The sequence below is a fragment of the Crocuta crocuta genome, unplaced genomic scaffold, assembly GCF_008692635.1.
Source record: "Crocuta crocuta isolate KB4526 unplaced genomic scaffold, BGI_CrCroc_1.0 scaffold193, whole genome shotgun sequence".
Classification (NCBI taxonomy): Eukaryota; Metazoa; Chordata; class Mammalia; order Carnivora; family Hyaenidae; genus Crocuta; species Crocuta crocuta.
In genome coordinates, this window is record NW_027529624.1 from 352,660 (window position 1) to 376,346 (window position 23,687).

Below are 23,687 nucleotides of genomic sequence, written 5' to 3' on the forward strand. Positions count from 1 at the left end.
GCCGAGCATCAGTCAGCAGGTGCGCGTGACGTCTGCCCTCTGACTTCTGATTTCCCAGGAAATCCAGTCCCCCGAGCAGCATGGGGGCCACATCCCTTCACCATTGTCCCTGTTCCTGGCTACCATTCACGGGAAGCCGGTCCAGCTTGGCACCAGCCCCGTCCGTATTCCTGCGCCCCTCCCCAGGCCTCCGGAAGCCCAAACAGCTGATCTGAAATGGACATGCAGCCCCTCCAGCCGCACCTGGCCGGGCTGAAAGGGAGCCCTGGCAGCGGCACCCCACGCCAGGCCTTCCCAGGGCAGCCCCTGGCTCCAGCACCCTCTCGCATGATCCCCCCACCTCCTGTTTCCTGGCCTCCCCAGTCGGGTGGAAAGTGCCAGTCTCCCTCCCTCCCCATCACAGGCGGCTGCAGCCACCCCGCGACCGTTTCCACCCTGGGCTGCAGCTGCAGGGTCTGTGCCAGAAACTTCGGTGGGAGGCCCGGGCGGGGCTGCAGGCTCAGGCACCAGGAGGCCCATGCAGCCGCATAGCCGTTCCGTGGCCTTTAAAATCCCTTCCGTCCCCAAGTTACTCATTCACGCCTGCACTCACTGTTCACTCATTTGCTCATTCGACAAAGCTTTGAGGGTCCGCTGTGTGCGGGTGCTTGGGCATACAGGAGGAAGCAAAAAAGTGAGAGCTCCCTGCCCTCCCGCGAGCTTACATTCTGGGAGGGAGAGCCCCGCAGAAGTTGCAACAAGAGCATCAGAAGGAGGTGAGCACTAACCAGGAAATGGGGTGTGAGAGCTGATGTTCCGGCAGTTTCTCTTTTTTTTTTTTTTTTTGAACGTTTTATTTATTTCTGAGAGAGAGACAGTGTGAGCAGGGGAGGGTCAGAGACAGAGAGAGGGAGGTACAGAATCCAAAACAGTCTCCAGGCTCTGAGCTAGCTGTCAGCACAGAGCCTGATGTGGGGCTCGAACCCAAGAACCGTGAGATCGTGACCTGAGCCGAAGTCGGACACTTAACCGACTGAGCCACCCAGGTGCCCCTCTGGCAGTTTCTCTTAATAACTAACTGTTGCTGATGGAGAACTTTCCTAATTGCTCCCTGGGACTCCTGCGGTCCAGCCGGCTCCACCTGAGGTCCCCCACCCCAGTTGCGTTCCGTTAACCGAGCAGGGGCAGCGTGGGGCAGCGGGGTGCTGCTTAGAACAGCCTGCTCTAAGGAAGGCACCTCCTTACTAGCCTTAGTAACCCCAGACGCCTGGTGAGGGTGCCAGCTGGTGGCCCTGAGGCAAACCCAGCCCAAACAAGTATGGTTTGGCCCATGTATTAAAAAAAAATTTTTTTTAATTGTAGCTAACATTTAAGAATGCCAAGATTTCACATGAAATCTGGTTTTCTGGCTTCTCTTGGAAATTGAAACATCTTGAAAGACCAGGTTCCCGTTCCCTCGTGGCAACATGAGCAGAATTCAAGTGGCATTCATCTTCTGCCTGGCTCCGGAGGGCATTCTGAACTTGCACCCCGAATCCAGGTCACACATTTAGACCCTGCATATGAAAGGAGTCGTCTGTCCGTTAGCCCGAAACCTCTGCTGGCTTGTTTCTGTCCACAAAGCTCCTGAGGTTAAGATAAGCCCATCAGAACCCGTAGCTCCTGCGGCCGCGTCAGCTGCGCCTGGCTGGGGTTTTGCATCCGGAGCCCAGCACCGGGGGCCCTCAGGCACGTAGCGTCTCATGCACCCCTGCCTCATCTGCCAGAGCCCAAAATGCTCCCCATCTGTGCACCTTCTTCCTTTTGCTTTGGAAAGGTAGGAAAAGCTCCTGCAGACGTTCAGTCCTTTTCATCAGGCCTTGCTTCCTTAGCGACAGGTTCAAATCCTCAGCAACCCGTTTCCTGGCAATGTTAAACCCTTTACGTTGCGCAACAGATTCAGACCAGATTGTTTCTTCTCTCCTTTCTTTTCTAAACATAAAAGTGTTTAAGCATTATATAATTCCTGGTAGTTCCCTAAGGAGCATCCAAACATCTCTGAGAACTGTGGCCTTCCAGACCTTTGACCTGACCCTGCCGAATGATCGGAAAGCCCCTTCATCTTAAATCTGAGGACCAGGAAAGTGCATTTTGCCCAGGATCATACTCAGGCATTGCTCGGGTTCTGTAGGTGCTTGAATTTATAGCTGGTGGCATTGGAGCCTTGGGGCAATGATTCCCCACCGGGGTGGCTTTAGACTAGAATCCCCTGGAGCTGGGCCACACTCAGAGCAATCACATCAGATCTCTGGGGTGGGCCCCAGGACTCAGTGGTGTTTAGAGGCCCCCTGTGATCCCAGTGATCTGCCAGGGTTAAAATCCTTGGCTCCAGCAGCTACCTGGGCTGGAGATGGTAACTCCCAGGCAGGTGTGCAGACCCTGGGAGCCCACACAGTGCAGGGTCTCAGAGCATCTGAACCCTGCCCCTGTCCCTTAGCTCCCCGATCACAAGCAAGCTACTTATTCTCCCTATGCCTCAGTTTCCTCATCCATAAATTGGGAGTACTAGCATACCTGTCTCCTAGAGCGTGAGGACTCACAGTGGCTGGTACATAGTAAGTGCCCAGCAGTTGGTAGCGAGGGTAATAAATGTGCGCCTCTTGTTTGCTGTGGCCGTGGTTCCTTCAGTGGCACCTCAAGACTAGCTCTTTTCGTGAGCGTTTGGAAATTTCTATGCCAGAAAGAAAGGTGACAGAATCACAGGGAATCAGATCTTTAGCTTTCTCTCTCCTCCCCAATTCTCGGGGCAGCCGAGGTGCCAGAAGGGGTGTTGTATTAGAATTTCCAGGTGGAGAAACCGAGCCCGGGCTCACGCCAACAGTTGTTAATGGCAGGTTGCGCCAAGCCCCACTCACTTGATGCCTCCAAGTTTACCTTCTTCTCCGGGTGTCCGTTTCTCTGCATCTTCCCCACTGGACAGCAAAACCGAACAGCTGCTCCTTCCGGTTGGGTTCTTATGTCTGTAAGAAGTTGTAAACCACCACCGAAGATGTTTTAACTTACAGGAAACCAGCTTTTCTTCCTTTTAAGATGAAACGTGGCAAAGTTTTGAAAGACTTTTTCAAACAGTCCCTAAATTTGGTACTTAAACTAATTATAGATGCCTTTTTTAAACGTCCAACTTAAAAATAGACATCTAAATGAGGATGCAGGACACAGCCCAGAGCCTGTAGCCATGTTCACGGTTTCCTAGAATCAGCCCTCCTCCGACCTAATTTATACTTTTTGGAGATCAAAGGGAGATGAAGGGTGTCCAGGCTGGGGGCAGAGGTGGGTCTAGGAGCCTGTTGGCAGCAGACGATGAACCTGGGATCTATGTCCTGTGATTGAGAATAGCTGCGATTCAGGGAGTTCCTCATCATACGACCCTGTGGTTCTCAAAGTATGGCCCCTGGGCCAGCAGTGTCCGCATCACCAGCGTGATGGGCTGAATTGCATCCCCATCCCCACCCCAAATTCATATGCTGAAGTCCTAATCCCCAGTAATCCAGAATGTGACTGTGTTTGGAGTTAGGGCCTTTAAAGAGGTGGTTAAGTTAAAAGGAGTCCATTAGGGTGGGTCCTAATGCAATAGGACTGCTGTCCTTACGTGAAAAGGAAGAGACAAGCATGCGCAGAGAGGACAAGAAGCAGGAAGGCCGACATCTGCAAGCCAAAGAGAGAAGCCTCAGAGGAAGCTAACCCTGCTTGCACCTCCAGAACTGTGCGAACATTAAATTCTACTGCACCAGGCACCCAGTCTCGGGGATTTTGTTACAGCAGCCGCTAACAAACTGGCATGCCTGGGATCTTGCTAGAAACAAACTCTCAGGTCCTATCCTCGATCCGCTGAATCAGTAACTTGGGGTGCAGTCCAGCAGACTGTGTTTTAACAGGCTCCCCAGGTGATTGCCATGCGTGCTGAAGGTCGAGAACCACAAACGTGACGTATTCTTAATACCCAGTGGGAGCCAGCCCAGAGACAGAGGACATGTAGTTGGAAGTATAGCTGGTCTGCTAAAATATAAACCTCTTTTACTGGGTTCTACACAAGTCCCGGTGTGTCCTTTAAATGGGACGGTGGGTGTGAAAGTGCTCTGTGAATTTCGAAGCGACATGAAGTGGTAGCGATTGGGAATGGTAGTATTTTGTCAATGGAAGGAGGTAGCCATGTGAATACTCCAGCAGGAGCAAACGGAATCCGAGAATTTCCCGCCTCCACCGAAATTTGAGTCCTTTAAAATCTTGTACATTCTCCACCCCAACCAATTGGAATGTGTCTGAGAACAAAGGCAAGGAGAGTGAATCCCCATTTCCCTTTTTGTCCTTGCTACTAGGAAGCCTACAACTAAGTGAGACTCTTAATCATGGCTTTCATGGTTAGTATATTTGTTTTTTCCTACTTTAGTGTTGTCCTTTGTTATGTTCTCTTCAGATACCCTTGAGAAAGACCAAAAAAGAAATAGGGAGAGAGAAAGTGTGAGAGAGGAAAGATATAGTTGGAAAAGACAGATGCCCTCTCACAAAGGACCAAACCATTCTTCATCAGTGAGTCCTCTCAGTCCCCTGTCTTCCTGATGTCCCATAGCTGTAGCCCCCGGGAGAGTTCACTGATACCCAAGGAACCTGTTAGTTGCTGAAGAGTTATGACCATTATAATAGCTCCTTTGAGTCCTGCTTGGGAACAGGTGTGGAAGGGACATGACCAGATTTGCATTTTTTGAGGTTAGAAGTCGCCATTTACCTGATTGCAATCTCTGCGTACTCTTGGTCCTTATGACAAACATGGAGGGGGCGCCTGTGTGGCTCAGTCGGTTAAGGGTCCGACTTCAACTCAGGTCGTGATCTTGCGGTTTGTGGGTTCGAGCCCTGTGTTGGGCTCTGTCTGTGTTAACAGCTAGCTCAGAGCCTGCTTCGGATTCTGTGTCTCCCTCTCTCTCTCTGACCCTCCCCTGCTCATGCTGTCTCTCTCTCTCAGAAATAAATAAAACATTTCTTAAAAAAATGGAGATATCTGGAACTGGCCAGGCTGCTGTCAGAAATCTCTCCTGCCTCCTCTTGGCCACGATGGTGAAGAATTCTTCTCTTTCCTGTGACCTGTCCAGGGCTCCCCTCCTTAATCCAGGTTTCTTAAAACCAAGCTTCAAGGGATCCACAATACAACCCCCAGGGATCGGGAGTTCTGCCTCACAACTGCAACTTTTGTGTGTTGTTATTTTGGTGATAATCTTTTGAAAAAGTTCAAGCATTTCTGGATTATTAGGGCCACCCCTGATAACCTAGCCCTGCCCCGTGGACTCAGGCGTGTGTGTTCACTGATGGCTCTGTGGCATCATGCAGCTCTATTTTTGTCATCTTAGGCTAATTAGGAATGAGCAAAGACAGAAAATATGTAAATGATGGGTTTGTACCAAGTGAAGGTCAAGTGATGTTACAGCGTGGTGGGTTTTACAGTAACTGGAAATGAGAAAATGATGGGAAAACTTCAACCTCCTGCAGGACACAGAGGAGGAATGCCCTATGGCAAAGAACCTGCCCGGAGTGGTGAGCGAGCACAGGCTCCGGGTTCGAGCAGGGCTTTAGTTCTGGCAAAAGGACATCGTCCGTCACAGCAGTGTCCACTCGAATGTCTACATGTGTTTTGGTCTCAGTTGTATACCTAGCTTAACATTTGTGCACATTTTCATAACATTGTATTTTTAATAAGTTAAAACAACACTGGTCTAAAATTATTTTAAAATAAAAAAAAAAATATTTTGTTAAAAAAAAAAAAAACAGCAGAGGCCCAGGTGAATTTCTCCCTCTGTGACGGGGACTAGATTTGTGTCACATCTAAGAATCTGCCTCTTCTCTTGACCTTCACCCTCCTGAGGGGAACTGGGCATATCTCATTCCAGCAGGTGCACCATTTGCCCCCTAAACTGCCGTGGAGAAGAAGGAAATGGAAAAAGAAACCTCAGATACCACATTTCAAAGCCCCGTTGAGTTAATTTTGTCTCTGCAACTGGGCATAAAAGGAAACCATGGTATCACTCCTATTTCATGGCTTTGTGGTCCTGAGTGCAATACTGACTGACGTGTTACTTCCCTAGAGATTCAGGTGGCCAGAAAATTGTCTCCAACTGAAAAGAGCTAGAAAGGAAAACTGGGGGAGATCCCCTTGTTTCTCTGCTCACTTAGTAACGTATTGCCTTCAAAATAGTCTATGGCAATCTGAATGAGCTAGATTGATGGGTCTTTTCTCCTTCTGAATCCTTCTGTTTTCTTCTGGACAGTTTGCTGTTCCTGTTGATATGTGAATGGCATAGGCTCCTCTTAAGGATACCTCTGCTAAGAAGTCAGGAAGTGCGAGTCAGAACCTTTCATATTAATAAACTATTAATTGACTTCCACAACTTCGAGCTGCCTGCAAAAAAATTATAGAGCTGGTGAAATTTGTCTTTGGGATTCCTGGCCCTCTCTTTTGGGTTTCTTTTTTCTTCTTTTATGAAAGAATGCCTGCATATCAACTGCCTGCTGTGTACCATACCTTGTCCTAATTCTGAACTAGACTTGATCTTATTCTCTACATGCCAAACCCATGCCTCATTTGATTTAATGCAGAGGAGGTGGTACTATCCCCATTTTGCAGCTAAGAGAACTGAGGTTCAGAAGGTTAATGGTCTTGCCCAACCAAGATCAAGGCCAGATCTTCTGATTTCAGATCTCCTCCTCTCTACTTACTACTGCCCTCATACCCTTTATTTTTCTATGTAAAAATATCCTCTTATGTTATCTTCTCTCATACATTTATGCTTTATATCAGTTTGCTCAAAGTTATTGACTGAAGGCTTGGCTCCTGTATTTGTTCCCTAGGGCTCCCGGGTAGCCCCTTCCTTGCATTTTGTCAGCTTCTGGATGTCACTGGCAGTTTTTGGCATCTCTTAAGCTTGCAGATGCATCACACCAGCCTCTGCTTCTGTTATCACATGGCCTTCTCTCTGTGTGTCTGAGTCTCTGTTTTCTCTCCTCATTAAGACACCCATCATTGGATTAAGAGCCCACACTAATTCATTATGACCTCAACTAATTGCATCTGCAAAACCCTATTTCCAAATAAGGTCACATTCTGAGGTTTCAGATGGACATGAATTTTAGGGAGACACTATTCATCCTAGTACAGCCTTTATTAAAGAATGTTCTGGCTTCTATGAACATTTGGGAAATTGCGTTTGCTACAGAGGGGCCTTCCTGCTTTCATATCAGGTTTCCCTAAAGAGATTATTAACTGATTCATTCACTCACAACAAATATTTATTGAACATCTTCTATGTGACTGGTAGTTTGTTTTGTTTTGTTTTCAGTTTATTTGAGAGAGAGTGCGCACACGAGTGAGTGGAAGGGGGCAGAGAGAGAGGGAGAGAGAATCCCAAGCGGGCTCTACGGTGTCACAGCACAGAGCCCAATGCAGGACTCAATCTCATGAGCCATAAGATCGTGACTTAAGCCAAAATCAAGAGTCAGACACTTAATCGACTGAGCTATCTAGACACCCAAGTTTGCGAATCTTAAAAAGAAAATCTTACGTTTTCCTTCTGAGTTTTAGTTCACAAATTCCTATTGACCAGACTAACAATAAGAACGCAGGGACCAAACCCTGACCACAGCAGACAAAGAGAGACTTTGCAGATGAATGGACTGGAGGCAGAGTGGCTCGGCCACAATGGTGAGGCACATGCAACATACACAGGAGACACGCCTGAAGTGCCAGGTTCTGATGAACAGGGGGTGCTGTCCTGCAAAACATTATGGGACCTCTTCTTCATGAGGCCACGACTTTCAAGACCGGGAGACCTACTGACTCTCCTAACACACAGAAACAGCCACAGAGAGAGAAAATGAGGAGACAGAGGAATACGTCCCAAATGAAAGAACAGGACCAAAGTCACAGCAAAAGGGCTAAACAAAATGGAGGTAAGCCATATGGCTGATAGAGAATTTAAAGTAACGGTCATAAAGATACTTACTGGACTTGAGAATATAGTGGAGGGTCTCAGTGAGACCCTCAATGAAGAGAAAACATAAAAAAGAACCAATCTGAGATGAAGAACATAACAACTGAAATTAAAAATTCACTAGAGGGGGTAAGTAGACTAGAGGAGGCAGGAGAATGGGTCAGCAAACTGGACGTCAGAGTTATGGAAAGCAGAACAGGAAAAAGAAAAAAGAATAAAGATGAGAATAGGTTAAGGGAACTCAGTGACACAATCCAGCACAATAACATTTGCATTGTAGAGAAAGGGGTCAGAGAATTTATCTGAAGAAATAATAGCTGAAAAATTCCCTAATCTGGGGAAGGAAACAGACATCCGGATCCAAGAGGCACAGAGAACCCCCAACAAAATTAATCCAAGGAGGTCCATACCAAGACACATAGTAATTAAAATAGCAAAAAATAGTGCTACAGAGAGAAGGTTAGAAGCAATATGAGAAAAGAAACCCGGTACATAGAAGAAAAACTCCATAAGGTGGATTTTCTTCAGCAGAAAATTTGCATGCCAGAAGGGAGTGGCCTAATATATTCAACAGGCTGGAAGAAAAAAACTACAGCCAAGAATACTCTATCTCTCCCTCTATTCTGAATGATTGATAGCCTTGCTGGATAAAGAGTTTCCCAAAAGTTGAAGGAATTCATCACCACTAAACCAGACTTACAAGAAATGTTAAAGGGGATTCTTTGAACCAAAGCCAGATAAAGACACCGCAATAAAAGGAGAACTGCAGGCCAATATCTCTGATGAAAAACTCTTTGACAAAATACTGGCAAAACCAATCCAACAATACGTTTTTAAAAATCATTCACCACAATCAAGTGTGATTATTCCCAGGATGGTAGCATGGTTCCATATTCACAAATCAATCAACATGATACATTACATCAAAAAGAGAAAGGATAAGAACCATATGATCATTTCAGTAGATACAGAAAAAGCATTTGACAAAGTACATGAATATCCATTCATGATAAAAACCCTCAACAAAGTAGGCATTGTTGTAAGGTAGGCTACTATTATGTTGAACGTATCTCAACCTAATAAAGGCCAAATGAGACAAACCCACAGCTAACATCATAGTCAATGGTGAAGAACTAAGAGCTTCTCCCCTAAGAGCAGGATTAAGAGAGGATGCCCACTCTTACCACTTTTATTCAACATAGTACTAGAGTACTAGCCACAGCAATCAGAAGAGAAGAAAGAAAAGGCATCCACATTGGTAAGGAAGAAGTAAACCTTTCACTATTTGCAGATGACATGCTACTATATATAGAAAGCCCTTAAGACTCCACCAGAAAACTAGTGGAAGTGATAAACAAATTCAGTAAAATTGTAGAATACAAAATCAATATATACAGAAGTCTGTTGCATTTCTATGCACTAATAATGAAAGGGAAGAAAGAGAAATTGAAGAAAATGATCTCATTCACAACTGCACCAAAAAGAGGAAAATGCCTAGGAATAAACCTAACCAAAGGAGTGAAAGACCTGTACTCTGAAAACTATAAAACATTGATGAAAGAAATCGAAGATGACAAACAATTGGAAAGATATTCCATGCTCATGGATTAGGAGAACAAATATTGTTAAAATGTCCATACTACCTACAGATTTGATACAATCGTATCAAAATACCAACAGCATTCTTCACACAACTAGAACAAATAATCCTAAAGTTTGTATGGAACCACAAAAGACCCTGAGTAGCCAAAGCAATCTTGAAAAAGAACAAAACTGGAGGTATAAGAATCCCAGACTTCAAAATATACTACAGAACTGTAGTAGTCAAAGCTGGCACAAAAATAGACCCATGGGGAGAGCCCAGATATAAACCCATGATTATATGCTCAATTAATCTATGACAAAGGAGGCAAAAATATGCAATGGGAGAAAGACTCTTCACAAATGGTGTTAGGAAAATTGGACAGCTACGTGCAAAAGAATGACACTGGACCACTTTCTCACATGCACACAAACATAAACTCAAAAGGTATGAAAGACCTAAATATGAGACCTGAAACCATAAAAAATTCTAGAAGAGAATACAGGCAGTAATTTCTTTGACATAAGCCAGAGCAACCTTTTCTAGCTATGTCTCTTGAGGCAAGAGAAACAAAAGCAAAAATGAACTTTTGGGACCATAGCAAAAAAAAAAAAAAAGTTCCCATAGCACAGCAAAGAAAAACAATCAATAGAACTAAAAGACAACCCACTAAAAGGGAGAGGGTAATTGCAAATGACATATTCAAGAAGGGGTTAATACCCAAATCATATGAAGAATTTTAGGGCACCTGCGTGGCTCAGGAGATTAAGCATCTGACTCTTGATCTCAGGGTTGTGAGTTCAAGACCCATGTTGGGATTCACATGGGGCATGAAGCCTACTTTAAATGTGCTAATTTAAATATACTTTACGTGTGTGTGTGTGTGTGTGTGTACACACACATACACAATGTGACACCAAAATATAATCCACTTAAAAGTGGACAGGAGACACAACACGTCTCCAGAGACAAGGGAAACAAAAGCAAAAAAGAACTGTTGACCTCATCAAAATAAAAAGCTTCTGCACAGCAAAGGGAACAATCAACAAAACTGAAAGGCACTGATGGAATAGGAGAAGATACTTGCAAACGACATATCAGATAAAGGGTCAGTATCCAAGATCTATAGAGAACTTATCAAACTCAATACCCAAAAAACAATCCAATAAAGAAATGGACAAAAGACATGAATAGGCACTTCTCCAAAGACATCCAGATGGCCAACTGACACATGAAAAAATGCTCAACATCACTCATCATCAGGGGAAATACAAATCAAAACCACAATGAGATACCACCTCACACCCATCAGAATGGCTAACATTAACAACTCAGGCAACAACAGATGTTGGCGAGGACGCAGAGAAAGAGGATCTCTTTTGCACTGCTGGTGGGATGCAAACTGGTGCAGCCACTCTGGAACACAGTATGGCGGTTCTGTAAAAAATTAAAAATAGAACTACCCTACGACCCAGCAGTTGCACTGCTAGGTATTTATCCAAGGGATACAGGTGTGCTGTTTCAAAGGGGCATATGCACCCCAATGTGTATAGCAGCGCTATCGGCAATAGCCAAAGTATGGAAAGAGCCTAAATGTCCATTGATGGATGAATGGATAAAGAAGATGTGGTATATAAATACAGCGTAGTATTACTCGGCAATCAAAAAGAATGACATCTGGCCATTTGCAACTATGTGGATGGAACTAGAGGGTATCATGCTAAGCAAAATTAGAGAAAGGCAAATATCATATGACTTCATTCATATGAGGAATTTAAGATACAAAACAGATGAACATAGAAGGGAAGCAAAAATAATATAAAAACAGGGAGGGGGATAAAACATAAGAGACTCTTAAATATGGAGAACACACAGAGGGTTACTGGAGGGGGTGTGGGAGGGGGATGGGCCACATGGGTAAGGAGCGTTAAGGAATCTACTCCTGAAATCACTGTTGCACTAATGCTAACTAACTCGGATGTAAATTAAAAAATACATTTTTAAAAAATGGACAGAAGACATGAACAGACATTTCTCCAAAGACGACAGATGGCCAACAGACACTTGAAAAGCTGCTCAACATCACTCATCTTCAGGAAAATGCAAATCAAAACCACCGTGAGATGCCACTTCACACCCGTTAACAACTAAAATCACAAGAAACAACAAGTGTTGGTGAGGATGTGGAGCAAGGAACCCTTGTGCACTGTGGATGAGAAAACAAACCAGTGCGGCCACTGTGGAAAACAGTATAGACGTTACTCAGAAAGTTCAAACAGAATTACCATGTGAGCCAGTAATTGCACTACTGGGTATTTATCCAAAGAATGTGAAAACACTGATTCAGAAAGGTGCACCCCTCTGTTTATTGCATTATTTACAACAGCCAAACTATGGCAGCAGCCCAAGTGTCCACAGATAGATGAATGGATAAAGAAGTTATGGTATAAATGTACAATGGAATATTTCAAGGATGAAATCTTGCCAGCTGCAACAACATGGATGGATCTAGAAGGTAGTATGCTAAGTGAAAACAGAGAAAGACAAATACCATAGGATTTCACTCATGTGTGGAATTTAAGAAACAAGACAAGCAAAAAGCAAACATACTCTTAAATATAGAGAATGGGTGGTTGTCAGAGGGGTGGCAGGTGGGGGGATGGGTAAAATAGATGAAGAGGATTAAGAGCACACTTATCGGGCTCCTGGGTGGCTCAGTCCGTTAAGCGTCTGACTCTTGATTTCAGCTCAGGTCATGATTCAGTTTGTGAGATCGAGCCCCACATCCAGCTCCAAGCTGACAGGAGCCTGACTGGGATCCTCTCTCTCTGCCCCTCTCCCACTCACGCAAGCGCACATGTGCTTAAAATAAGTAATAAAATAATACAATAACATAGTAAAGAGTACATTTAGCATGCTGAGCACTGAGTAATGTACAGAATTGTTGACTTACTATAACACTGTGTGTTAATTATACTGGGATCTTAAAACAATTTTTTTAAATTAAAAAATAAAGAGAAAAGAGTGAATCGTTGATTTCTTTGGAGTTCCCTTTAGTTCTGAAGTAGGGAGGAGCAAGAACAAGGTTGGAAACATAGGTTGATGCTTATCAATGTCTTGTATATTTAAAAGAAGAGCCCCATTGCACACTCAGGATGGTAGATGGAGGCGCGGCATTCAGCCAACAACACTGTTGGGTCTCCATAAAAGTCCCCCAGTCTCTGGGCGTTGGAGACCAAGATGGCAGCACACCAGGCCAGTGAGGCCTTCTGTTTCCTCTTCTTGGTGGATTGTGAGGATTGGTTCACACTGGGAATGATGGCCTTGAGTGGGAAACTTATGTTCCTAGAATTTAGAGGAACGCACACACCTTCCCTTCAGGCCCTATTGAGGCCACTAGTTCTTGGCCTGATGCCTCCTTGGCTGTAAACCCTTTAGGAAAGGGTTCTGTCTCCCAGTGGTGCTGAGTAGAGTGCCCTGTCCACTGTGAGGTCTGGACAGATGTTCGAATGGATACATCAGCGGATGAATATGGCCGAGAGGAAAAGCTCTAAGTAGCATATTTGGGTTCCTCATGATATAATCCAGACTCACACAGCTTTATGCACAAAAGCAAATGTACTGACTAATGTAACAGAAGCCCAGGATTCAGCAGTGTGTGGACCTAAGTATTCAGGTGACATCACTGGGAATACATCCCTCTGTCTTTCCGCTCATCTTTCCTTTGTGTCCTTCATTCGCAATCTAATTGTCGCTGCACAGTGGCCCTCTTCTCTGCTCCCAAGCCCCAGGCTGCCATCCTCACAGCTCAGCTCCTCGAGAGGAAAACGAACAGGGAATGGAGGAAAGTGGGTTCCCAGAGGAAAATCAAGACCACCTGCTACCAGAAGCAGCACAGAGCAACAGACATTCACAACAGTAGGCTTGCAGAGAAATTGGATCCCCTCTAAAGTAGATCAGACAAGGGGCACTTGTGCATCAGTTAAGCATCCAAATCTTGACTTCAGCTTAGGTCATGATCTCACAGTTCATGAGATCAAGCCCTGCGTCAGGCTATGTGCTAACAACGTGGAGCCTGCTTGGGATTGTCTCTCCCTCTCTCTCTGCCCCTGCCCTGTATACACCTGTGCACGCTCTCTCTCCCCCTGTCTCCCAAATAAACTTCAAAGAAAATAAAGTAGATCAGTCAAATGCCAGACCCTTCATGCTTCAATCAAGGAGATGGGAGTACTGGACCTCGGGGTAGTGGAAAGTGGGTGGCCTTGGTTGCCAGGAAGAGCTGAGTCTGAATACGGGGTCTGTCGCTTGCTCACTGTGTGATCTTCCCTCCTCCTTTCCAGCCAGAGTATCAGCTCCAAAGGGCAGTTGCCCCACTCTAGTTTCTATGAGTGCGTCCCCAGTGCTGGTAGCATGCTACCTGGCACAGTGGCGGGTACTTGACACTGTTAAGTCAATGTCATTTCAAGGTGGTTGTACGGAGCGGGGGAGTGGGGGGGGGGGGAGGGATGGCAAATGTGAAGCTCTAGGAAAATGCCAGGCACATAGAAGGTGATGGGTAAGTCACAGAGTTGACCACTGCTGTTGATCTAGAAAGGAAATATTGTGGGACAAAGAACAAAAGGAGTTGAGACAGCTGGTGGAGGGTTAGGAATGAAGGCAGGACGTTTAGGTGGCCAGCACCTGCCATCGGGGCGGCGGCTATGGCCAAGTGGCAATATCCCACGCCAGCACTGAATTCTTTATTCCCCCCCCCCCCCCCCCCCCNCGCCGTCCTGCACCAGATGAGGCGGGACCAGGTCACAGACACCTGCCGGGCCAACAGCGCAGTGAGCCGCAAGCGGCGCGTGCTGACCCCCAGCGACCTGAGGCACCTCGTGGTGGATGAGGACCACGAGCTCATCTACTGCTATGTGCCCAAGGTGGCCTGCACCAACTGGAAACGGCTCATGATGGTGCTCACCGGCCGGGGCAAGTACAGCGACCCCATGGAGATCCCGGCCAACGAGGCGCACGTGGCGGCCAACCTCAAGACCCTGAACCAGTACAGCATCCCCGAGATCAACCACCGCTTGAAAAGCTACATGAAGTTCTTGTTCGTGCGGGAGCCCTTCGAGCGGCTGGTGTCGGCCTACCGGAACAAGTTCACGCAGAAGTACAACACGTCCTTCCACAAGCGCTACGGCACCAAGATCATCCGGCGCCAGCGCAAAAACGCCACCCAGGAGGCGCTGCGCAGGGGCGACGACGTCAGGTTCGAGGAGTTCGTGGCCTATCTCATCGACCCGCACACGCAGCGCGAGGAGCCCTTCAACGAGCACTGGCAGACCGTGCACTCGCTGTGCCACCCATGCCACATCCACTACGACCTCGTGGGCAAGTACGAGACGCTGGAGGAGGACTCCAACTACGTCCTGCGGCTGGCAGGGGTGGGCAGCTACCTCAAGTTCCCCACCTACGCCAAGTCGACGAGAACTACTGACGAAATGACCACAGAGTTCTTCCAGAACATCAGCTCCGAGCACCAAACGCAGCTGTACGAAGTCTACAAACTCGACTTTTTAATGTTCAATTACTCAGTGCCAAGCTACCTGAAATTGGAATAGGGGGAGGGGGGGTGGGAGAGGGAGAGAGTCGTGCTTTTTAATTTAAGATTTTTATTTGTCAAAAGAATTCTATGGATAGTGGGTTATTTTGTAAATTAATATTTCTTTGGGGATGATGCTGCGAGCAGCATGGTGAGAATTATTTAAAATCCTTAGTAGGGAAGGACGGCTAGGCAGCCTTTGCAGGGGAATGGGATGGGTGTTCTTGGTCTTAGACGTGAATACTGCAACACTGTCTCAGAGGTGTAACTTGTGCTCTGGTGAATTCCATGAATCGTGCATCCCATAAATTCTAATTAATATTATTTATAGTTATTTAAACATGGTCTCTGTATAGATTTATTTTTGTGGCAGCAAGATTCTGAGGTCTTTGCAGAAGAAATGTTTTGCTCTGTGCTTGCTAGAGCTCATTTGGGGACACGGATGCCCACCTTGCTAACCGCGCTCGGAGCAAGCTGTGTGATGACACCCATGGCGAGGTCTGTCCCTGCCGCCATTCTTGAAATTCTGTGACAAATAAATAGAAATAGGCACCTTTGCAAGGGACTAATTCCGGACAGATTCCCAATCACCCAGGAGTCCCCTTACACTAAGAAAAGAAAAAATGTTTTTTTTTTTTAACCCAAGGAGAAGAGTTGATCGTAGTTTTTTTTTTCCTTTTTCACCAGAAATAGCGGTCTGTTAGAATAGGCTTCCCTACAGAAATTTTTAACTGGCAGTGCCAGTTGTGATGGTGAAGTGGCTGTTGCTTTATATTCGACACGTATTTATTTAGCAACTACTATGTGCTCGGCCTAATTTTAGGCCCAGCGGATAGAGCATTGAGCACAACCAATAGTCTCGGCCCTCAAGAAGCTTTATGTGAACACAGTACCCAGCTCAGCAATTAGCAAACCCCTGATATTCGTGGACTTACCATGAGGTTTGCACTGTTTTGAACAACCCCAGAATGTCTATGACGCCTACAAATTTGCCTTTTTCTCTGGCCCAAATTTGAAAACAACACACTTAGAACAGGCCACTTGTGAGTAATCCAAGTTCATTGCCCAACCCAAGAGATGACAAAAAGCATGTGCCCACTCCAGTGTATCCGTAGTGTCTGCCTATAAGCCCCCCATTTGCCAGGCATCGCATGGAAGGGTGCTGTGGCTGATTGGTCCTGCCTGCCTTGGGCGAGGGAAGGGGAACATTCGCCCAGTGCCTCTCCCTGTCGCCTCAGTCCAGCATCCACATCTCCGCGTAGAAATGTTCTCTCTTCTTGGCCACGTGCAAGAGGGAGATGCCGTGACAGGCCTCATACGTTTGCGATTTGCAGTGCTCTGGCATTTCTCCCCTCGTGAAGATCAGGGGTGCGCCGTTCGTACACACGGCACATGCAGCCCCTCCCAAGGCCTCCAGAGGCTGAGACCTTGAGCACCTTTGCGACCACCGTGCGTGCGTGAGCAGCAAGGACAGCTTTCCGCGACTGCAGTCCACGCCCCCTTTGCTGCGGAAGGCCAGAATGGTCTACTTCCTGTTTGTTACGGATTCACGTCTGCACACGCTTCTCATTTCCAGCCATTTCGATGCCTTGGTTGAAGTTTGAGCCACGTCCCTCTTACAACTAGCGTATGAGTTGGTAGCAGCTCCTGTACATAATAATAATAATTATAGTTCTAATAGGGGGTGGGGCGGGATGGGGTGTGGGTTTTGCTTTTTGTTTTTGATGCAGTATATAGCGAAGGGGTGAGAATATTCTAAACAAAAAGTGAATAATTTATTCACAGAAACGATTGAAATTGTAAAGCTCACAGCCGACCCAGCCACAGCTGCTACATCTCACCAAGAAAATTATTATATTGAATGTGAGTGAGGTGTGCACTGGAGAGGGTGGCCAAGGCTTTTTATAAAATGTGTACCATCTTCCAAGCTCTCTCCCTTTTGGGAAGGGCACAGCAACTATTCCCTCCATGGGTAGAGATATTACGCAGTGTTTTACTGAATAGAGTGACAGACCTCAACTGTCCCTGGAGTTGGGAGTCTGGGTCCTGTTTCCAATCAGGGGACACTGTCCTCTGAAATAGGGCTTCTGCTAATGACACACTGTCCGACATTTCCTGATAGGTGCCCCCACAGAACAAAGGTTCTAGGGGGTGTAAAGTTAGTGTGATGAAAAAAGGGGGGGAAAGCATTTTTGAGGTCGTATGCCCTTGGGAAACAAAATTAAGTCAATTTCCTTTCTACAGGACTTTTCAGAGCCTTGGATGTGTGCCATGCATTGTGAATCCCCAAAAGCATCCTTGAGTTGGTAGCACATGTGGCCAGGTGACTGTGTTTTGCAGATCTCAGAGATGCTGCACAGATTATACTCTGGTTGGGCTGATTTAGCATATCTGAGGTCTTCCAAGGATAAAACTACGTCCTTGACCCTTCTCCAAAACAAAACAATAAGACACCAGTCTCTAGCTGGTTTATAACAACAGAGGTACTTTATCAAATGAATGAAAGTTTTACATCACTGCAATGGTTTTCATCCTGGATTCTACCCTGGGCAATGATTCCATCCCTCCTGAAGGGAGCAGGGGATTGTTAGGGTGGTGTGGACCGAGAAGGGGAGGAAGGGGTGGCATCAGGCCACAGAGCGGCCCCTACTCCTCAAGCCTTAGGTTGCTCAATGCGAGCAGAGTGAGCTCAACCCTTGACCAGTACTTCTTCAATTCCAGAGTTTGGAATTGTTCACCCTGTGCTTTTTTGGTTTTTCCAATGGAAATTCTCATCGATTTCCCAAGTTTTGCATTCCCGCCTCCATCTCTGTTGGGTCGCGTGAGCTTGCTCGTGCGTGTGCAGAGCGCCAGTTTTCACCTCTTCTCTCAAGTGAGCAAGACTGTCCTTCAAGGGACAAGACTTCAGTGTCGTTCTGCAATGAGGGACTTTTCTCCTTGTGTTTTATGTTCATGCTTTATTTCCTAATGGCATAATGACTTTTTTAAAATATCGAATCAACTGTTCTGCAGAATATAGAAAGTATTCTGTGTCCTTGGTATAAAAGAATCCATGGGTAAAAATGTGCCTGGGAAGCAAAGGCTTGTTTGGGGGGGGGGGGGGGGGGGGNGGGTGTTTTGAGTTTTTTTGTTTTTTTAAGGAAAACTATTTAAAAACGCTTTTCATTGCATGCTTAGCTGGAGAAAAGTACAGGTAGGCGTCCCAACTCCAAGCCACTTTTCAAAGGTGATGCAGTGTTTTCAAAACCAGGTACAGTGAGGGTAGTGTTTACAAGGACATTCCTGCTTAACCTATCCCTTTGGTTGGAAAACGCTAGAACATTAGCCACAGAGTTTGAATTCCTGCAGCTTCTCCGGACAACCCCTCCACCAGCCCCATTCCCAGCTGGTCTGGGAAGAAAGGCTTCTGCTGACCTGTGTCGTCTCCGAGGGGACCTTCCTACCTGTCCCCCAGGTGAGCGTCACCCTCCTGGTAACAAGGGTGCAGAAGCATAAGGGGCTACTTCCTGCTGGTAGAAAGTTCCCAGAGAAAAAGCAAGTCGCTAGCACACTTAGATGGTGGGGTCTGGGCCACCGCTGAGTTAGTGATTACAGAAGTTCCTCACGCGGTCTTAGCTGCCCTGTTCTGTGCTGTCCTTACGACCAGAATCCCTTCCTCGCCCACTCCTGTGTCAGCCGGACTGACCATACGGCCACCCCCAAGTTCTCACAACCAGTACTTCTTCCAGACTTTTCTCATCACGACTGACTGGACGCTATGGTCCTGGCAACAGGACCCACCATAACCAGCTTGACCCTTGGCTGTTCACAGGCGAATCTCAGTTTGCTACTCTTTATCAGGTACAGAAGGAGCCGCCCATACTATTTTCTTATGAGCATGCTCAGTATGGTATATGCACATATAATTGAACATCTTTGTGGAGTGTGATTTTTTTTTTTACATATTTGTATGCAGTAGAGGGCTTGTTTTAGAAAACTCTCCCTGTATCTTACTGTACTGTTCAAGAAAGCTGAATTCCACATTGCCAACAAAAGCGTGAAATGTTCATGAACCTTCCTCCAGGAAAAGCCATTCAAGCCTGATTATTTTTCTAAGTAACTTCAATTAAATTGAAGAAAAAAAAAGCTTCTCTCTGTGTATAGTTTGTTCATGGCTCACTGACAAAAGACTGTAGGGGTTGGGTGGGCTGTGTTCCTTGGCACGTGGGGGGCCCTGTTCGTGTGCAGCAAAGGATGGAAAGGGAGAGACGAGATGTGGACCCCATTGGCAGTCTTGGCCATGGTAAAGGCCGCCACCGATCTGAACCCTTCCTGTGTAGTGGATGAATGGGAGCTTGCTTCCTTCCTGTTTTGTCTACAAACTCTGCAGAGTGATGCGTACCTCATGATCACGCAGTCCCACCATCCATGTGAAAAATAAGGAAACAGAGTCTCTGAAAGGTTAAATGACTTAGGTGACAAAGCCAGTATTCCTGTGTGGGTGGATGTGCCTTCAGAGCCCCCATTCGTTGGCCACCAGATGACATGCCACCAAGCGGCTATCTACTGTCCAGAAGCTGCAGACCTGCCCTGTGAACCCCAATTTTCCTGTTCCAAACCCATTCTTTTTCAGATGCCCCAGATAGCCCCAAGCTGTTTCTCTATTCTAATTTTTTAAAGGTACATCTAAACGTTTAACATGAGAGTATTGGATTTAAAAATGTGTCCCATTTCCACCCGTGCCAGATAGGGTTTGTAACATGCCCGCCCACCATGGCCAGCTCCCACCCATTCCTGGTGTCACAGCTGTCCTTGCTCTGGTCTCATCTGGTCAGGAGATGTCCAGACCTTGGAGCTTAGTTGTCTTAAATTAATGGAGAATGCACTTCTTTTTAGTGTAGTAAGTGGACATAACTTGGTCATGTCCTGTCCCTGTCTCATCTGGGACAGTGGGAAATGGCAGTGGGAAGCAAGGCTGAATGAGAACATCTCCCGTCTTTGATAATTCTCGGAATAAGACCGAAATGCCCTCTTGTCAGTGGCTAGCTAATCGGTCAGTATTTCTGATGAGGCCAGCGGTGCCCCTGACATCTGTGGAGCCTGTGGCCTAGACTGTTGTCGGGGCCGGGCCAGGGTGAGGTCATTATTGACCCACCTCCAAGTGAACAACAAAAGCACCAGGCAGAATCATTAGCATCTAGTGGCAAAGTGTCCTTTCTTGGGAAAAGCTCTTCTTTCTCAAGTTATGTCTTTCCTACATGTCTGGTGTTCAGATAACCTTTATGATAATAGACATTGACTGATGTAAGAAAATAAGATATCAGCAGTTCCAGGTCAGCCCCCAAAGTGTTTTCAAACATTTTCTCAAGAAAATCACAATATCCAAAAAGATTAGGAACCATTGGCCAAGAAGACATTGGAGGGGGCAGACTCCTGAGGGCTTGGTAGAGAACAGATCTCTGCGGAGGGAAAAATCCCTCTCGGAGTGCAGGTCTGGGCTTTGCGCAGCTGGTACCCACATTCCTGCCGGCACATTGTGGCCAATGCCTCTGGCTCCTTGGGGTCCTAGATGACTTACAGGAAGTGGGTGGGAAGACTAGTCCAGTCTACATTCACCACAGGCAGCCTATCAGACATCTTAGGTCTGGTGTTTCCAATATGAACAGTAAGGGAGATTCTAGCAAGACTGACATGAAAAATAAGCAACCTTTCCCCCATTTTACAATCATCCCTCGGCACCAACGTCTTCCCCACATCACAACATCCCCTGGATAGAACAGTCAGAGTGGAAGCAGCCTGCTGATTTCAAAACACATAGCTGGCTAAGAACTATTCACGAACGTTCCCTCTTGGAAATAGAGGAAACAGTAATAGCTGAATTATTTCTCAGTTGAGATAAATAAGAGCCCTTGAGGTTGCTAGCCCTAGGTCATCCACCAAGGAGCTGTGTGTCCCCTAGAAGTAATCACTTCCTGTTTGGGCCTCACATCCCTTACCTGTGAAATGTAAGAATTGAGCTAGATCTGTGATTTTTCAATTAAAAAGAAAAATGAGCCTCTTACTTTTTTTTTTTTTTTTTTGTATGTTAAACGCTCATCTGTAAAATAGATGAAGCAGAGATGCTGTGATTGAATAGTTTGAGGACCACCTGAGCTCTTTTCCCCATAAAATTCCTCTGGACCTCCATGGACCCCTTGGGTTGTAGGGAACACAGTTTGGGAACTGTAAGTTAGGTGACCTCTGAGCCCTTCCAGCTTTGACATTCTCTAATGATCGGCCCAAACCCTCCTCTGTGGCTCTTTATGCCAAAAAGGGTGATTAGCAATTAGATGACACCATAGAAGTGTCAACTCCTCAAGAAGGGATGTAAAGGGAACAGCGTGAGAACAAGATTAAGATGGAAGAAATAAGGAAAAAGGGAAATAAAAAGGTAAAGGCAGATGCAGGAAAGAAAGAGCTCCCACCCAGATTCAAGGTGGGAACCAAGGTTTAGACTCCTTTTTCCAAATGGTCTACCCAGGAAATGCAAGCTCCAAATTCCTACAAATTCCTATTTGAAATACAAGAGACTGGAATAAAAACGATTCTCTGTATTCATCTTTTTAATTTTCAGTGTTTGTTTTTTAAAATAATAGAGTATGTCCAAAAAATAAAAATAAAAATAAATAGAAATCATAGTGTGTGCCATTATGGAAGAACAGCAAAGCCTTGGATTTCACATTGGTTTGGACAAATCATCAGCTGGAGAAGAGATTTATTTATGGCTGGAACTTTACCTGACAGAACAACCGAGAAACAACATTGTGCCTGGAGCCAAACTAGCAACAAGCTGAAGGGGAAATGAAGGAAGAAAGGACCTCTGTCTAACGGAATGATACCTGGGGCGCCTGGGTAGCTCAATCGGTCAAGCCTCCCACTCTTGATCTTGACTCAGATCATGATCTCAGGGTGTGGGAGATAGAGCCTCGCTCTCCTCTCTGCCCCTCACCTGCTTGTGCTCACTCACTCCCTCTCTCAAAATCAATAAATAAACTTAAAAATAAATAAATAAAGGAATGATACCGGGACACTGAGCTTCTTTGCTCAAAAAGCCCAGATTCAACTGTAGGTGGCTTGGGAATGTTTCCTTTTAATATCATTTCTTCCAAAAATACATAGTTTCGTAAAGAAAGCTGACCATGAAAGTGGCTAACTTATTAACTCATAATGTTTACTGCCATGTGTTAAATGCTCTCTGTCTCATCCTCACACCAACAAGGTAGATGCCTGTACCCTTTCTGCAGATAAGGAAGCAGAAGATTAGAATAAATAACTTCCGCTAAATCACTCATCTGAAAAGTGGCGGAGCCAGAATTAAGCCTGGGTCTGGTCGGCTCCTGGCCAACTGAAATTGGCATCACCAGTGGGCCCAGAGGGGAGGTGGACAAAAGTCCAGACTTGAAGGCCCTGCCGACAGATATGGAAAGAGATGAAAACTTTAGCCAAATTTCCAAAAACCGATTAAACGCAACTGAAAGGCACTAAAAGAGAAAATGAAAGAGCTGCAGAGACTAAAAAGGGGAAAGTTCAGACTGAAATAGTCACAGACGATCAGACGGTCTATTAAGTTTCTGCCTGTTGTTGAGATAGGAAACACTGGCTCCCCACCTGTGTGTCCCCTTTACCCCTCACAGCGCAGTCACGCCCCACTCTCTCCACACCAGCTATGGGGCGTTTTGCTCACAACAAGCACTTCTCTGCGACACCAGCTTCAACTCAACTCAATTCTGACACTATCTACCTGCAAACAGTGTCAGATCCCACAGGTTACGGGCTCAGTCTTGCAAGATGACACTAGCGCCCGCCCGTGCCCCCCCCCGCCTGCTTCAAATGCCAGTCACAAGTCCTGATTGACACCTCGTTTTTGACCCATTGGCTGTAAATCAGAGGTTCCTATGACTGCTTCCTCAGGTCTGATGAATTTGCTAAAGAATCTCACAGAACCCAGAAAAACAATCTCCTACCTGCTTATCAGTTTACTACAAAAGGATATGATGGGGTGCCTGGGTAGCTCAGTCGGTCAAGCGTCTGACTTTGGCTCAGGTCATGATCTCATGGTCCATGAATTCAAGACCTATGCCAGGCTCTGTGCTGACAGCTCAGAGCCTGGAGCCTGCTTCAGATTCTGTGTCTCCCTCTCTCTCTGCCCCTCCCCTGCTCACATGCTGTCTCTCTTAAAAATAAGTAAACCTTAAAAAAATCTTTTAAAAAAAGAATATGATAATGGATAGAGGTGAACATCCAGATAGAAGAGATGCACAGGGCACGTTTCAGGGAAGGGCACGGAGCCCCCACGCCGTCTCTGGGCAGGCCGCTTTCCCAGTGCCTCTGAGGGCCCACCAACCCGGAAGCTCTCCAAACCCCATACTCCATGCTTTTGGGATTTTTACAGAGGCCTCATCATGCAGGCATGATCGGTGACAAACTCCCTTTCTAGCCCTTCTCCCCTCTCCAGACGATGGGAAGTGGGGCTGAAAATTCCAAGCTTCCAATCATGATGTGGTCCTTCTGG

The 23,687-nt window shown here is 46.2% G+C and overlaps 2 protein-coding genes across 2 annotated transcripts in view; one reads left to right on the forward strand and one right to left on the reverse strand.

Annotated features, from left to right (window-relative positions):
- The window catches only part of SLC41A2 (solute carrier family 41 member 2), a 186,781-nt gene that overhangs the window by 19,593 nt on the left and 143,501 nt on the right, over nucleotides 1–23,687 (reverse strand). Inside the window, exon 12 of the mRNA XM_077761993.1 lies at nucleotides 2,893–2,978. The gene's annotated coding sequence lies outside the window, so the exon portion shown is untranslated. The remainder of the gene's footprint in view (nucleotides 1–2,892; nucleotides 2,979–23,687) is intronic.
- On the forward strand, nucleotides 14,345–18,263 carry CHST11 (carbohydrate sulfotransferase 11). Its single transcript, XM_077761995.1, has one exon. The coding sequence runs from the start codon at nucleotides 14,355–14,357 to the stop codon at nucleotides 15,174–15,176; it is 822 nt and encodes a 273-aa protein (XP_077618121.1). The 5' UTR covers nucleotides 14,345–14,354; the 3' UTR covers nucleotides 15,177–18,263.

Excerpts from the sequence above, each read along its gene's own strand:
- CHST11 (XM_077761995.1), top strand. The coding sequence starts at position 14,355 with ATGAGGCGGGACCAGGTCACAGACACCTGCCGGGCCAACAGCGCAGTG.